General features: G+C 42.8%; 1 protein-coding gene across 1 annotated transcript; it reads right to left on the bottom strand.

The window, feature by feature from the left end:
- Positions 1 to 10,223: 10,223 nt before the first annotated feature.
- On the bottom strand, positions 10,224 to 15,604 carry LOC145356129 (immunoglobulin lambda-1 light chain-like). The gene is made up of 3 exons (XM_080208741.1): positions 15,556 to 15,604; positions 15,068 to 15,415; positions 10,224 to 10,546 (listed from the first exon to the last, which is right to left on the bottom strand). Exons 1-3 carry the CDS (start codon positions 15,602 to 15,604, stop codon positions 10,224 to 10,226), a joined length of 720 nt encoding a protein of 239 aa, XP_080064867.1.
- Between the last annotated feature and the right edge of the window lie 1,996 nt (positions 15,605 to 17,600).

The raw sequence follows: 17,600 nt of genomic DNA, 5'->3' as shown, positions 1-17,600 counted from the left end.
ATCTGCAGTGTGGAGAGAGGGAGACAGACAGATACTAGTTCAGATTAATGCAACAAGACAGCAGGAGCAAGAGAAGAACCACCCTCATGGAGTGTGAGTCGAATCGGAAAACGATTGGCATAGGGCCAGGAATACAGGTTAAACTTGACTGAAGACGGTATGCAGCTGAAATAACAGACAGAAAGCGGGCCTACTTCATGGAGATGTTAAAGTCCCAACATCTCCAATGATTGAGCCCGACTGGGAGAAAAAGTTTAAAACTTTGTGACTAGTAGCAGAGCTAAAGATTGGGAAGAATATAAAAACCGACAAAGATTGACAAATAAAGTAATGACAAAGGGGAACTTAGACTATGAGAGAATGTTAGCTGGATATATTAAAAGGACGTAAGAATATCAAAATGCTTTTAAAAAGGAAAATGCTCACTAAAATAAGTGTGGTTACTCTGGAAAGGGAACGTCGAAAAATCATTAAACGAAATGGGGAAATGGCGGATGAATGATATATTTTCTCTGCCTCGCTGTGGTATACGTAAATAATATCCCAGGAATACCTACAGGTGAAGAGGGAGAAGGGAGAGAGGAACATAAAGCAATTACAACCACCAGGTCAATGCTGCTGAGAAAGCAGTCAGAACTAAAGGCTGTCAAGTCATTCGGACATGATAGAGCTGGGTAAGATACCCTTAGGGAGAGTGGATGCAGACGCGAGGGGCCGATTGGCCTCCGTGTGCATTGTAGTTATTTTATTACTCCACGAGATCGGGAAATAGCATATCTAACTCCTCTATTCAAGAAAAGAAAGAAACTGAAAACATGTAACTACAAGCCAATTAGCCTAACATCTGTCAAAAGTTAAATGCTAAAATCTATTATTAGAAGGTTATGGCATGGCTCTTGCAATTATGTAGAGCCAACATGGTTTTGTACAAATGAAGCTATACTGCACTAATTTCTTATACTTAACTGGAGCAACTTATTAGTAACGTGAATAAAGCGGAACCTGTAGACTTGGATTTCCAAAAGGTATTTAATAAGAAACAGTTTCAAAGATACTTTATGAAATGCCAAATACGACGTCATCATGTATGGGATAATATTCATCACGAATCGAGGACTGGTTGCCTTACAGAAACAGAGAAGTGGGGTAACTGAGCCACTTTTCGTAGGGTGGAGGGGGCAGTAACTGCAGCCGGCGGTGTATCACAGGATTACGTCTGGGGCCTCAACTATTATCAACTTATAGAAATGACATGGATGATGGGACGGATTGATTGCAACTTTTTCTCACGACTTTAATACAGGAGGGAAAGTAAATTGTGAGGTTTGCAGAAATGGTATCCCAAAGGATTAAGAAAGGCTACGTGAGTGGTAAAAATAAAGAGGTGGCGTATAATGTGGTGAAATGCGAATTGGTCCACTTTGGCAGGAAGAGTGGAAAGCAGCAAATTATTCACACGGAGATGAGAGTGCAAAGATCTGCAGCACTGGGGGATCTGGGTGCCCTGGAACGTGATTCACAAAACTTGACCATGAAGCTGTAAGTGATTACGAAACAAAACGCAATGTTGTCACCTATTGCAAGTGGGATGGAATATAAAAGTAGGGAAGATTCGTGTTTTGTCGTGCTTTGTTGCGAGCACATCTAAAGTACTTTCCTGTCCGCCCGCGTAACTCAGAATGGATACAATAGCACCAGGAACATTCGGAGAAAGGTTTGCCCATCAGATGAAAGGGATATCATATAGGGAACGGTTGGAGAGTTGGATCTTGTACCCATTAGAGTTTAGAAGAATTCGACGTGATTCTGCTGAAACATCTAGTATCCTGAGGGGAATTGAGATGGTGAATGCTGAGAAAGTGCCTCCCCTCCAAGGAGACTAGAATGAGGGGACATGAATTAAAATAGGAGGTTTTCCAATTGAGATGGAGATGAAGAGAATTTCATTTCCCGTGAGAGCCATTAGCCTGTGGAATCCTCTTTACCAGGAATATCCCATCGTTAATGGTAATGGATAATGAAACAACTCACTGGAGGAGAAGGCATCACAAATGTCACAATCGTCAATGATCAGTGAAAAAGATAAGGCTAAAGCCTTCGCAACAATCTTCTGTCACATCTGCCGAGTGGATGATCCGTCTTGGCCTTCTAAAAAATGGTCAACATCGCGGATGTCAAGCTTCAGCCCATTCAATTCGCTCCACGTGCTACCAAGAAATGTCCGAACGCGTTGGAAATTGCAAAGGCTTTGGGCCCTAGCAATATTCTGTCCACTGCCCTGAAGATTTGTGCTCCAGACCATGCGGCCCCGCCAGTCAAGTTGTTTCAGTACATCCACAACATTGGCATCTACCCGTCATTGCAGAAAATTGCCCAGTTATGTCCTCTATGCAAAAAGAAGGGCATCTCCAACCTTATTCAACAGCCATCAGGGCACTCCAGATCATCAGCAAGTTGATGGAAGGGGTCATTAACAGTGCAATCAAACGGCAGGAACTCAGCAGGAACCTACTCACTGACACATAGTTTGTATTCCGTTAGTCACTCAGCGCCTGACTTCATTACAGCCTTGGGTCAAACATGGACAAGAGTAATTGAATGTCAGGTGTGAAGTGACTGCCTTTGACGTCAAGGCAGCACGGGTGGAATTAAGGAGCTCGTGGAATAATGGAGTCAATGAGATTCAGAGGACAAATTCTACGCTGGCTGGAGTCATACCTGGCACAGAGGAAGAGTCTTGTTGTGGTTGGAGTTCAATCCTCTAATTTGCACACGTCTCAAGATGGTATCCTCGGCCCAACCATCTTCAGCTGCTCTATCAATAACTTTCCTTGCATCATAATGTCAGCAATGGGGATGATCACATGGTGTACAATACCATTCCCGCATCCTCAGAGAATGAAGGCCGACCATTCACCAGAAACTGAACTAGTCTTGACATTTAAATATGGTGGCTACAAGAGCAGGTCAGAATTCATGAAACCTGTGGCATGTATCTCACTTCCTTACTCGCCAAACCTGTCCACCATCTGCGAGGCACAAGTCAGGATTGTGATCGAATATTTGCACTCGCCAGGAGAGTGCAGCTTCTGTAACTTTCCAGAAGCTCACACCATCCACGACAAATCTTGACTGGCACATGTTCGACAAACTACCCCCGGTCACGATGAACAGTGGCAGCAGTTGGTAACATCTGCACGATGCACTGCAAAAACCCATCCAATATCCATGGGCAACACCTTACAAAATCACACCTCTACCGTCCAGAAAGACAAGGGGAGCAGACACATGGCAACACCACCACCTTAGCGCTCTCCTCCAAGTCATTCGCAATCTGACCTGGGGATATATTGCTTACTTAGACCACAGGGACTGCGCTGATTCAACAAAGCAGTTCACCGCCACCATTTCAAGGGTATTTAGCGGTGAGGAATAAATGCTGGTCTAACCAGCGATGCCCACATCCCATAAAAAAAAATGCAGAATTCGATAGATTTCTGATTGAAAAGGGACCCAAAGAGCATAGGGGTGGACCGAATGTGGGGTCGAGCCCACGGTCTCATGAGTCACGATCTTCGGCCTGATCTTCGTTCCAATTCATATGATCGTGCCCTTTTTGTCTATTTTTATCCTACCAAATTTCTGAACCTTCGGATCATTAATGTGGCGCTGGAAGCATTATCTTTAGTGAATGACCAGGAAAGGAAGTGATAGTAACACATTTAGTGACACTGGTTTCTTACTGTTTCTAATCATTCGGATTATCTCATATTATGGACATTCACCATTAAAAAGGGGAACACATAAAACATCCAAATTAATTGACAATACCAAATGAGAATATTCTGAAAACGACTTTCATGTCCAAATCCCTATTTTCCAAGAGTCCACGTATTTTGCCAGGAATTGATATTTTGAATACACCTCATGGAATAACACGGTCCTTGGTGTACCATGTGCAATATTGCCATTTGCTGGTTCAGCCGCAACACGCGCACACGTTCATTGGAATTCGGTTTCGACTTCTTTCATCTATTGTGCACAGTCCAGTAAAAAACAGGGAGAATGAAATGGTAATTATAACACAAAATTCAGGATAAATTCGGGAGATCTGGTAGCAATTTTGAAGAGAGAAAACACCATTCCTGCATAAGGGTTATTTGCACTGCTGTGTGGGGTGAAACAGCGTTCAGTCTCTAGTAAATTAAGCGTAAATCCGATCCGTACTTTTATGATGCATTTCAAACATTTCGAAGACAGGTGTAGGCGCAGCCTCAAACAAGAGAGCAGGAACTTACACCTAAAGCATGCCGGAAGGTGGAGACCGGCGACTAATTGCCGGATTAGTTTTGCAGAGTCCTGGAACAAGCAATGATTCTAAATCCCATCATGGTATCTGGCAATACATCTTGAACAAAACCAGTTATAATAATGTTAACCACAAAACTACTGAATTGCGGAAAAAAAACATTCGCTTCATTAAAATCATTCCCGACAGGAAGTCTGGCATCTTTACTGAGTACATTTGTGACTCCACGTTTTCCATCGCAAGAAAGTTACAGAAGTCTGAAGACACGTACCAACCAAGTTAAGAACAGCTTCTTCCCTGCTGCCCTCAGACTTTTGAATGGACCGAACTCGCATTAAGTTGATGTTTCTCTACCCCCGAGCTATGACTGTTACACTACATTCTGCACTCTCTCCTTTCCTTCACTATGAACGGTATGCTTTGTCGGAAAAGCATGTAAGAAAGAATACTTGTCACTGTATACTATTATATAAAACAGTAATCAATCAAATCAAATCAAATCAAAAACATTTGTGCTATTAGGGAAACATAGGCACAATACATGACCAGCCATATTGGTGACACGCTGTTAGCAGTGGTATTGATGATGAACCTTCTGACCAGATTGGTTTACGTGTTACAGAAAAGCCCGTTCACCTGAAATGGTTCCAAAAACAACAGCGAAGTAAGGCCAAAGCGGCAGTGGCGCAAGTTTTGTTTTCATTTACGGAGGCATTTACAGATGAGAATTAGAGGCGAGGAGTGAAGGAATTTGGGGAAGAAGAGGCAAATATCAGACCGTATGTAAACGTAGTAGAAAGCATGAACATAACTGATACCATACTGAAAACATACCATTATTTGTATAAATTGTAAAGAGTTGAGGCCACAGCACTGATCACTGTAGCACGCTACTCCTGACATCTTGCGAACCACAAAATTGTCTCTTTTGCCTACTCTCAGTTTCCCACTCGCTCGCAAATTTTCTGTCCATGCTCCCACACGATAAACTCTTGTTTTCCGCAATAGTCTTTGCTGTGACATCTTATCAAATGCTTATTGTAAAACACAGTACATCCAACTGCTCCCCTTTATCCACAGCACGTTACTTCTTCAAATCACTCCAGTATATTGATTGAACATGACTTCTCTTTGACAAAACTGTGTTGGCTCTATCTGTCTACCGTGATTTTATTTATGTGCCCCGCTATCAAATCTTAATAACCGCTGCTAACATTCTCCTTATATGTCACATGTTCAGCTAACTTGTGTTGTTCAGCTAACATGTGTTGTTTCCTGCTATAGGTCGTTTTTCCTTATTGCATTAAGGTACCAAGGTCGCTTTTTCCAAACTAACGAACGCTTCCCAGAATGTGGGGAATTTTGGGACATTAAAACCAACCTATCAATTGTCTCATTTGTCACTTCTTTTAAGACCTTCGGGTGAAAGCCATCAGGATCTGAGGACTTAGCAACCGACATCTTCAACAACGTTCTTAATGTCATTCTAATTTCCGGCTCCACAGCTATTTCTACGGTGCAACTTGTACCCTCTGCAATGAAGACTAAAGCAAAATGCCTCTTCTCTTCATCCGCAATCATTTTATTTGCTACAAATTCCCCAGACTCAATTTCTATCGGACTGTCGCCCACTCTTTGTATGATTTTTTCGTCGTTTCACTTTGCAAGTTGAAATTGGTGCATTAGTGTCACGAGTAGGCGTACATTAACAGCGCAATAAAGTTATCGTGAAATACCGCAGTCGCCACCGGCATCTGTTTGGGTACACTGAGGGAGAATTAGCAATGCTAAGCACTGTGCCACAGTGCCAAAGGCAAGAAGTAACTAAAAAAATCCCCAGAATATTCGGGAAACAAATCAGCTGGTCTGGAAGCATCTGTGGAGACTGAAACAGAGTGAAAATTGCGTCTCCAAAGGTGCCAGAAAATATATGCAATGAGTTTTGCTGACCTGAATTTCACTGGAAGAGCACAGGAAACCGATCCAATTCCACCTTCAGGATGAACATCGGATAGATTCAGGAAACCGGTGCCTGCATGAAATGCTAATCGAGCTCTGGAGAGCGATTACATGGATAGCTCTTTCAAAGAGTACACTGGGTCAGTGGTATTATTGTCTTGTATTGTTCTGTGAAATGTTTGGGAACTGAGCACAATATAAGTTTCCTAAGTTATTTTTCGATTGTGTTTCTCTTTGGAGGGAACCAGGTGTTTATCCTTTCTATGCTCACATATTTTTCCTTAGCTTGCGACATAAAGTTGCATAGCCAGTTTTTACGATCAGGAATGCAGAAGTTTAAATGATGACGGAAAAGATTCAGGAATCTCTTCTAAATATCAATAGAAATTACAAGTGAAGCGAAGAACAATTGAAAGATTCTCGAAAGATGAGACCTGATGTAGGCCAAATAACAGAGGTTCTTGGGGCTTTGGTGCAGCCGATTTGCAAATCCCACTGAGGGAAGTCGTGGGGTTCCCCTTGTCGGGCACCAACACTGAGCTCCGCCTGTTAGGTTATTGTCTTGACATAGTCCGGTCCCAGCTAGGCGAATAAGTGTAGTGCGGACAGGATGAAGCACTTGACTGAATCTTAATAGGTCACTTTCGAGCCTCAATAGGCTCAAAGGGGCCCTAGCCGCGCAACGAATTTCTTCTTCCTAATAGTTGGAGGAGATTTCTAATCATCACAGTAGAATTGTTCAGTAAGGCGATGGTGAGATACAACTGCGTGCTCTCAGAGTGCATAAAAAGTCTGATGTGCTTTCAGATGATGCCGACAAGGGGGAGCATGTGGATGGGAAAAAGAATGGTGCCAGGGACATATTGTTGAGTTGCTACCATGGGAGCAGGAAGAGAAGTTTTTGTAGACAATCTGTGGAGATTATATGATAAATAATAATGGAACCAGATCATGAGAATAGGTCCAAGCAACTGATTAATGATGGCGAATTGTTCGATCGTGTGTGCAATCGTGTCAAAGACCGACGCCAATGCAAAAAGAATAAGCAGTAGGGCGTCACGGTGGTTTGAAGTTCTGCCTCACAGCGCCAAGAACCCGGTTTCGATTCCCGGCTTGGGTCACAGTCTGCACGTTCTTCCCATATCTGTTTGGGTGCTCCGTTGCCTCCCACAGTCCAAAAGATGGGCTGATTTGGTGCTTTGGCGATGCTAAATTCTCTCTCATTGTACCCGTCCAGGGGACAGGCTGTAACTTCATTGCACTAATTGCAGTTCGGATTACAACTGATACCTGTAAGTCTACTTGTGACATTAATAAAGAAACTGCAAAAAAACCTTTAAAAGTGAAAAAAGGGTCATAGTTTGCTATCGTTACAGTTGAGTCGAATGTAACTTTGATAAGGGACATATCAGTATTGTGGCAGAAGCAGAAACGCGATTGTGGGGATTCAATGCTGGAATTGTTGGAACAATATTATGGATTTGGGGTTGGTAATATCTTCAAGTAGCTCAGAGAGGAAATGTTAATTAACATCGGTAGTAGCTTACAAGGAAATGGGAACAAGGCTGGTTTCAAGGAGAAGTTTGATTGTAATCGGTGTGAAAGTAAGAACAGTATCTGAGGAGAGATAGCAGTTAGTGACATCAACGAAAGTGGGTGCAAAAATGGTCAGCAATTTAGTGGAAACATGGTGAACATGGGTCTAATGGAGAAAATGAGTTATGACCGAAATGAAGGGATATATGAGAAAAACATCCGAGTCAACTATGATGCATGCGAAGCAGTGTTTCTTCATTTCACTCCAAAATAGCCTCCCTCTCAGAAAAGTGTATGCTCTATTTTTTTCTGGATTATATTATTGGAGCAAAGAACAAAGGAAATTGCAGCATAGGAACAGTCCTTCGGCCCTCCAAGCCTGCACGGACCATGCTACTCGACTTAACTAAAACCCCCTACCCTTCCAGGGACCATATGCCTCTAATCCCGTTCTATCCATGTGTTTGACAAGACGCTCCTTAAAAGTCACTATCGTATCTGCTTCCACTACCTCCCGGAACAACGAGTTCCAGGCACCCATCACACTCTATGTGTAAATTCTGCCTCCTACATCGCCCTTAAACCTTGCCCGTTGAATCTTAAACATGTGTCCTCTAGTAATTGACTCTTCCACCCTGGGAAAAGGCATCGGATTATCCGCGCTGTCCATGCCTCTCATACTCTTCTATCAGGTCACCCCTCAACCTCCGTCTTTCCAGTGGGAACAAACCAAGTTTCTCCCAGCTCTCCTCAGAGCTGATGCCCTCCATACCAGGCAACATCCTGGGAATTTTTTTGTACCCTCTCCAAAGCCTCCATGTCCTTCTGGTAGTGTGACGACCAGCATTGAACACTATATTTCAAGTTTGGCCTTACTAAGCTCCTGTAAAGCCGCAACAGGACTTGCCCATTTTTAAACCCAGTGAGGGTTACGTCGATTGGCCATGCTTAAAATAGCCTCTTAGTGTCCTGGGATGGGTAGGGTAGAGGGACTAGTGGGTAAAATATGTAGGGATATAGGGGTAGGGCCTGGGTGGGATTGCGGTTGGTGCAGACCCAATGGGCGGAATGGCCTCTTTCTGTGCTGTAGGGTTTCTATGATGTGATAAATGATCCTCAGGAATCTATATTGTCTTATTCAGCCAATCAGAGAACAAAACCTTGCACTTTCTGTCTCCTGCCCACAGCAAATTCCCGACCTATACATTCAAATAAATTATTTATTCGTTCTGTCGCTGCTTCACTTTCATGTCTCACTGTTTCAGACTAACTCACAGTTGAAAATCTTTCTCTGTGTGAACGTATCACACCTTTTCCTAACATTAAAGCCCGCCTATTACGCCTCCGCATCCTCTCCTCAGCGAAATCAGCCCAACATAATCATTTTCCTGATAGGCACATAGTCCCATTTCTAGCAAATATCTGGCAAATAGTTTCTACACTTTCTCATATCCTACAAGCACAGTTTTGAAGTATGTAGACCATAGTTGAGTATAATTCTATAAAAGTCTAATAAATCACCCAATTTTTTTTTTGTTCCTCTGTAAGTGCAGCAGCACCAATTTTTTGCACTTTTTACCAACTGCGCAAATTCTTGCTACTTTTAAAAATTTATGTCATGCAAGCCCAAATCTAACTAAGAAATAAAACAACGATGTATCAAAGGGGTGTCCTATCGACTTTGTGATTCTTATGAAGCTGAAGTATATATAAAAAAAGATTTGGTCCTGAACTGGTTTGAGTCACTGAAAATGCATTTGGGTGACTTGTTCGCAATGCGCCAGCTTCAGTATAATCATTATAGGCCAATTAAAATAATCGGTGAGCTTACTGAAAAAATGACTGGCAGTACCAGAACTTGCATTGCACCTGTTGTATTAAGAAATGAGGCTGTGACAGAGTTTGCTCTGAATTTTTGGAACCAGGAACCAGGATCTGCCCTTTAATGTATTTTTGTAATCTGTACTCGCAGTTCTGCCCTTTCATCACAATGCCAGAATGTAACGCAGTCCATTAAAAAATATTGCAATATTACTTCAATTTAATGTCATCCATCGTCTCCTTGTTGCGCCTGGATGTCACTGACTTTAAATGAAATGTGCAGAATATCACAATGATATAATCTAACTATTTAATTCCTTTTAGAATGTTGCCATTGGCTGTTTTTCAGGGGAAGAGAGAGAATAACAGAACATTAGTCGCGATAACGGTATAATGATTTTATTACACAGCGGTATCAATGACATAACACTGAAACTTTGATCCACTCAGAGTGAACACAGTTAAATTGAAATTAAGGGAATCAGCCGATCTGCTACAAACTGTGATGAACTGTTTGAAATGTTCCACTATTTGCCGAATTTATTCTGAAATTAAACTTTACTAACGGCAAAATACAAAAGCGCTTTCAATGCATGAATCACATACAGCTGGATCTGGAGATGCTTGTTTGAAGCGGGTTTGCTTGAGTCTCGTGTTTGACCACACAGGAGTAAAGCTCGTGTGAGTTCCAGTCTGAGGCTGACAGAGTCAGATAACTGCTCACACTGAACGTGTTGTCCGCCTCCTGCTGGATCCGACTGGTCTCAACCCCATTCCCTCTGACGCTGCCATCCACAGTCCATTCAATCTCCGCAGCTCCCGGGTTGAATCCGCTCACCAAACACACCAGGGTCGCCATGTTCTTCGCTGTGAGTTGATCCTTTGAAGGCGGTAGGAGAGAAACGGTGGGGCTCCGTGGACCTGGAAAGTAGAGACAAATGATTGCACATCCATTAGGAATCGGCATAAATGACTCAATCGTTGTTTAGCCTTCTTCAAATTTTTTTGAAAATCGGTATTATTCTACAACAATGTATATTTAAGTCACGGGTAGATAGGTTTCTGATAGACAAGGGAATGAAGGGTTATGGGGAGAAAGCGGGAAAGTGGAACTGATCCACTTCAGATCAGCCATGATCTTGTTGAATGCCGGGGCAGGCTCGAAGGGCTCGATGGCCTACTTCTGCTCCTATTTCTTATGTTCTTATGTTCCTATGTTCTTATGTGTAGATTTTATACAGTGGAGTATTATTGATGCCAAATGCAAAAAGGCCGGGACGCTGGTTTCTGGAACATATACAACCTGAGAAAGTTTTCCTTTTTTCCCTGAACTGACAGGAACATACAAACAAAATCTGATCTAAAGGAAATAATGGAGTTTGAAATATTAAAGAGAAAAATAAGACGGGAGGTATAGTGCACCCAGATGTGATCCGAGGCAACGCTGTCCGAGCCGCCATCTCAACCACTGAGAATTTCAGAATAACGCTAATCACTCAGAATTTGGGGTCAATATTGGAACTTATGCTGAGCGTAACATTTCTGTATTTTGCAACTCCAAAACCTCGATTCTAAATAATGAAACCGATTGTTTGCTTCTGTCACCATTTACCTCTCTGACGCAAGTCCCACAGACTGGACTGATATTTGGGTTTGTGTACATTCTTCGCCACGGCTTCACACCGTGTCCCGCCCAGACCAACAGTGACGATGTAGCGTAAATCTTAACAAATATCTCCCTGTCGCAATGAAAATGTTTGGAGGCATTTTTTCCAAGTGGAATGTCACAAACGATTTGCTGCAGCTGAGAGGAAGAGTTTCTAATAAATATTGCAAACAATTCTAATATATAACAGCATAACTTAATGACACCCTCAAAAGGCCAGTAATAAACCAAACATGTTCTCATAATTATTTATCTCTCACACCTTGTGGCCAAAGCAGATGGACTGTGAGATTTTACTGTGCTTAGGTAGGAAGCCATGATTCTGAGATTTGAAGAATGATTCTACTTCACGATCACTTAATTGTGAGAATGTTCTGGGGTCGTGGTTGGCGCTAAGTAAATGCAAGTTTGCATTTTCTTTGCTTTGTCATTAGTCGATATTCGCAAAGCTGAAGGGGCGTTGTATCAGAATCTTGGCTTTTTAAGTGACCATTGACCACTTAAGGTCCCATGGATAACAGTCAATGGGGAAACGCTCAGTAAGTACGCCAAGATATTGTCAGGCATCGAAGAAAGTGTTGAAATATAAATATTCATTCCAAACTAAAACCATGAGGCTAACCTTTTACAATTCGTCCTGTCATTGAGGTATTCTGTCGGCGACAACAACAGTATGGGTTTTGTCGCTGTTGGTGTAAAAGTCGATTATCTTTGGAGCTAGAAATTCGTCCTATATTTAGAAATGTAATTTGGATTGTTGAAACTGAGGCGGCAGATGAATGCCGCCACCCTTTATTTCAATGTTGGTATCGTTTTCCTGCGCCCCCGAATGATTCGCTGGATAATTTCAAATGTTTGCACCGATGAGCAAGTGTGAAGATCAACTTCTACTTAAACGGCAGGGGACTTCAGTGAATTATTTTTACGCCGGCATTTTCACCAGATCGGATTTCTTAAGTAACAACTACAATATTCAAGAGCATTTTTTTTCCCTTTTGCCTCATGCCGGTCCATTTCACCGTAACATAGTCCAGAAAACAAATGACTTGAAGAAGAAAATTCAAAATAAAGGAAAGTAAGATTGAGAAGGCAAGAGACTCTGGCCACAATTTTCCAATCGTGCCTGGAGCAGGTTTGGCTCTCGGAGACAGATGAAATTGTGAAATGCGAAATGGGGTAGCGCAGTTATAGACCAGTGAACCTAACCGCACCAGAGGGAGAACTAATGGAATACATGCGGCATAATCAAATATAGCGATCACCTCTTTGCGAGCGCAAAATCTTACCCCATAACGTTAATTGGTATTTTTGAGCAGGTAGCATGAAGCGGTGAATGACGGCAATATTTTGGTATAGACTACATGGATTTTAGCAAGGCCCTTGTTAAGTTCACACATCGGATGCGCAGGTTGGATCCGAAATTGACTCAGAGGCAGGAAACAAAGGGTCTGTACATCAATGAGTGCCTGTATGATTGTTGTTCGGTGATACAAATTTAGCAATGTGTTTGCGAACAAAAATGCTGGATAATGCAGGAAGACAACAATGGACTCATCAGATAAATGCAACAGCGGCAACTGGAATTCAATGCGGAAAAGTGTGAGGAACTTCACTTCAGGAAGACCAACAAGACAAGCGACTACACTGTCGAAATGGGAAAATGTCGTGAAATGTAGAGAAATTAGTGAACAGAAAATGCGTGTCCACAGATCCTGAAGGCGGCTGAGCAAGTGGATATAGTAGCAAAGAAGGTATGTGAGGCATTTACATTGATAAGCCGAGGTAGAGATTGTTAGAGCTTGGAGGTTATGCTGAAACTGCTGGAAAGATGCATAGGAAAAATGTAATTGTAGGGGAGCGAGTACAGGGAGATCTACAGGGATGTCGGCTGGAATGGAATATTTAGTTATACGTAAGTATTATATTGTCTTTTTCTTTGGAACAGACAAGGCTGAAAGGAAATCTAGTTGAAGGCATAATATTCTGAGGTGTCGGGGCAGAATGGATCGGAAAACATTATTGCAATGGTAGGGGGGCCGATAAGAACAGGACTTGGATTTTTCGTTAGAAGTAGAAGGTTTCGCGGAGATTCGAAGCGAAGAGTTTCACCCAGAGGGTTTAGGAGATACGGAACCTACTGCCGGAGAGGCTGTTATTGGTAAATTAATGGTCACTTAAACGAACATACATTTGTAATCTAAAGGTTAATGAATAAATGTCAGATTGTTCCTTGTGAACCAGTGCAAACACGATTGGCCAAGTAGACAGTAACAATGATGCATAGATATACCATTCTGTGATTCTGCGAATATATTATGTTGCTTTCCTCCCTCATTGACGCACAGGAGGGACACTGAGGATATCTATAAGGTACACTGCCGGAACTCCGGCAACAGCTTCCAAACCAGCCATGTCTTGCACTGGACCAACACATGGGCACCAGATGAACGACAACAACACCAGATGGTAAATCCCCAACAAGCCACACAGCATACCAAAGTAGAACTGTACCGCCTTTCCTCCACTGTCGCCTGGCCAAAATCTCTAAACTCCCTCCCTAACAGCTCTGCGGTGTACCTATGACACATGGACGACATTGGTTTGAGAATGCGGCTCACCATCACTGTATCCGTGGATGTTAGGCGGGGTGGTGGGGGGTGCTGAAATGAATGTTACCTTTCTGAAACATCCATGAATCAATAATATTGGCGGTAATCTCCATCTTTTGTTCTATTAGTACTAACTGACAGTCACAGAACCAGCAATAATCTGAACGAGTCCACAACAATGTTCAAAAACCTGACAACCTTATTCCGAGACATTCCAAAACAACTGATTGAACGGGAAGAAAAGGAACTGTAATTTCCGAAGAAAGCAACTATTCCGCGCATCATTGATGTTTGTTACTATGTGATCCAGTAACAATCAGGGTCGATTATGACTGGCGGAATTCCGGCAACAATATGGTTATTTTGCACACCCGGGATTAATCCAAAATATTAGGCTGAGAATCTTGTACTGAACGGTTGTCAGTGAGTTTGGGAACCAGTGGAAGTGAGTTGCACCCAGTCACCACACTATAATTCCGCAGACATAATGCAATCTTGCTTTAAATGGAATGAAACAGCCTGATGTGAACGCTTTGAATGCAATTCTAACCCTTTAAACCTGACTACAGGGGCAGCGTATGAAAGAACCTGAACCACTGTGTCCCTTCATACAATCATGGAATTATAGACCACAATCGGTGGCCGATTGTAGCTTGTACAAACTTCCACATTTAGCTCATTTGCATGCCTGTTTTTCCACTTTTCAAATGTTTATCGTCTGGCTAATTGTAGTTCCGCTCGCAGTGTTCATACAGCTGGGGCACTCCACTCCTAACACGGGCTAAGCGAAGGGAAACATTCCATCTTTCTAGCAATCGCATTCTCAATCATCTCCTCGCACTGCCGGCTGGATCAGATGGTTCAAAATTCTGCACAGTCCCAGCAGATCAGACCGGAAGCTTCCAGTGAAATGAGCTTCACTCGTAATTAAAATGCCCCTTTACCCTATCACATAACAGCACACACTCCAGACAATCGCCGAAGTTCTGAGCCCTGCTATCACTGCAATATCATTTCCTGCTGAATCAAAGATCCCCCATAACAATATTTTAGGAGCAATCATTTTGATTTGCACGAATTCAGTCCACCAATCCGATCGTTTCCAAGTACATTTTGTTATTTAGAAAGCGTCACAAATGTTAGAGGAGAGTTAAGTGATTTACTTACTGCCCAGATTCAACTTCGTTCCACTCCCGAAAATGAATGTATATGCACCGCTGAGCCGAGCACCACAGTAATACTCTGCAGCGTCCTCCGATTGCACGTTGGTGATGGTTAACTGCATCTGCTTTCTTGATGAGTCCACAGACCCGGCGAATCGATTCGGAATACCCGAAGCCACTTCATCGTTGTCGGACCAAACAAGCACAGGGGCGCTGTCGGGTTTCTGCCAGTACCAGCTCGCCTCGTTGCTGCTAATGGTGCCTCCGGACAGGGTGCAAGTGATGGTGACGGTCTTTCCCGGTGAGGACGAAATGGATCCTGGTTGGGTCAGGACAGGATCCGCAATTGTACCTTGTGAAATGCAAAGTATTGTCAGTCACATACTGTGAAATGTTGAATATAGCTTACAATTCAGGTTCGTCAAAACACAAGCGCAAAAGCAGATAACGTGAAGAAAATGAGCGTTACTTCAGGCCGACGCCCGTACTTACTGTGGAAACAGAGTATCAGTGCGGCGAGAACTCCAATTGATTGGGTCATTGTGAAGGTTTGGGGAGAGGAAGAAGGAAAATAAATCCTGGCACGAACGCGCTTCTGAGTCCATTCCAACCTCTCCTTAAATAGATTCAAACACCGCAGGGCGAATGAATGTGAATTACGTGTGCAAATTTCCTGTCACGTGATATTAGGCCGAAGGTCTCCATTTCGGTATTGTCTGATATTTGCAGAATGAGCACGTCAGCCAAAGAAATATAAATCTCCCAAGGCACAGAATAGCATGTAAAATGGCTCAATACCCAACATCCCTCCCCTCAGAAAAAAACAAACGGTGCGGTGAAACATAAAACAGATTAAATGAATCGTGGCTTGATAGGTAGGCAGACAGATAGACAGGGAAACAGATAGATAGGTCGACAGATAGATAGGTAGACAGACAAATAGATAGATAGATAGGTAGACAGACAAATAGATAGATAGATAGGTAGACAGATGGTTGGATCGAGATAGATAGCCAGATAGTTAGATAGATAGGTACATAGATAGACGCATAGATAGATAGAAAGATAGATAGATATCTGAAGTTAGCGAATGATAGACAATCCTGGAGAAACAATTTATTTCCTATCTAGAATGTGATTGAGGTGCGAAGACTGCCCACTCAGCTTCATTCAAGCGTTGCAAATCCACGGCTCGCACACTGAGTTAAGCCTCGGCAAAATAAAATGCTCGGGGAAACAGAGCTTTCGCGTGACTTTCGTTGTTGGAGTTGAGGGGTATATTTGCTGTCATAGGAAACAATGAGTTTGAGAATGTCAATGCATTTGCCGACATCGGACTGAGCTGAAAATAGAAGTTTATAAAATCAGATTTCTGATGACCGGTTACCCTCCCCCCACAACACCACCCTCTCCTCCCGCCGCACGACAGTATTGCAGAAGCCATCGTACAATGTTCTATTGCTCCCTCATTTGAAAAATTAAACAAAATCTGGCAAGCACTTTAAATGTTGATAACATTAGCTTGTCACACACCTTCACCCCATGTGTCCTTGAACAATTGGGAGAAGTAACATTTTGGTTATGCAGCTGAGGCGCACAGAGGAGAACGAGAAGAAATGAATTAATTACTTCGCCTGGAGAGCTGCCGATCGCGGTGCAGAGGCAGTTGTGTCAGTATAAAGAATTCGAGAAGGTTGATCGCAGAAAGAGGGCAATCAGCCCATCGCATCCATGTCGGTTCTGTAAAGGAGCGATAGAACTGGAATTTCTGTCTTGATCTTACTCCAGTTTTCGACATATTTTCCACCTTTTTGACAGGGATTGTTAAATCCTCTTCCACGAGCCCTTGATCCAGTTGTCTCCAGATCATTAAGACTCGGAAAATATTTACCCACCGCCACCCCTCTTCTGTTCCTGTTCCCGAGTTATTTCAAATGTTTGCCTTCTGGTGATGAAACTTCCCGACATTTGAAGCAGCTCCTACTTTCTTTATCCAACACCTTTGAGAACAGCTTTATCAAATCTACTGTGCGGCTCGAAGGAGAACAACTCCACGTTTCTCGTCATTACATCTAACTGAGGACTTTTATCCTGGAAACATGCTAATACACCTTCCTGCACACTCTCCAAAGCCCTGAAATACTTTCGAAGAATATTGTCAAGAACTGGACTAATACTCTAGCTGGGGTCTAACAAAGATAAAAGGGTTAACATATTTGCTTGCATTTGGACTCGGTTGTTGGAATTTTAGTGACTCCCGTGTGGACAGAATGAAGGGTGGGGAAGGAATATTAAAATTTTACCGTCAGCGGGAAAATTTCCAAACGGCGGTCAGGGAGAGGGATCAGGAACAGATAGTTAAACTTTTATGCTGTAAGAGATCGCAGGGTATTTACTGAAAGTGTATGTCTCAAGTCCACGTCATGCAGTGCAGTCAGTACCCAGGGAGTGAAAGGTTTAAGGCCTTCCCTGTGGGTGGAATGCACAGAGTTGACATCTGCAGTGTGGAGAGAGGGAGAGAGACAGACACTAGTTCA

The sequence above is a fragment of the Carcharhinus amblyrhynchos genome, chromosome 20, assembly GCF_965287045.1.
Source record: "Carcharhinus amblyrhynchos chromosome 20, sCarAmb.v2.hapA, whole genome shotgun sequence".
NCBI lineage: Eukaryota > Metazoa > Chordata > Chondrichthyes > Carcharhiniformes > Carcharhinidae > Carcharhinus > Carcharhinus amblyrhynchos.
Note: the sequence above shows the minus strand (reverse complement) of the source record. Positions and strands in the feature narration are given on the sequence as shown.

Coding starts and splice junctions, on each gene's coding strand:
- LOC145356129 (XM_080208741.1), bottom strand. CDS start 15,604: ATGACCCAATCAATTGGAGTTCTCGCCGCACTGATACTCTGTTTCCAC. Junction 15,416..15,555: donor ACTGATACTCTGTTTCCACA/GTAAGTACGGGC, acceptor GCATTTCACAAG/GTACAATTGCGGATCCTGTC. Junction 10,547..15,067: donor AACGAAGTTGAATCTGGGCA/GTAAGTAAATCA, acceptor TCTACTTTCCAG/GTCCACGGAGCCCCACCGTT.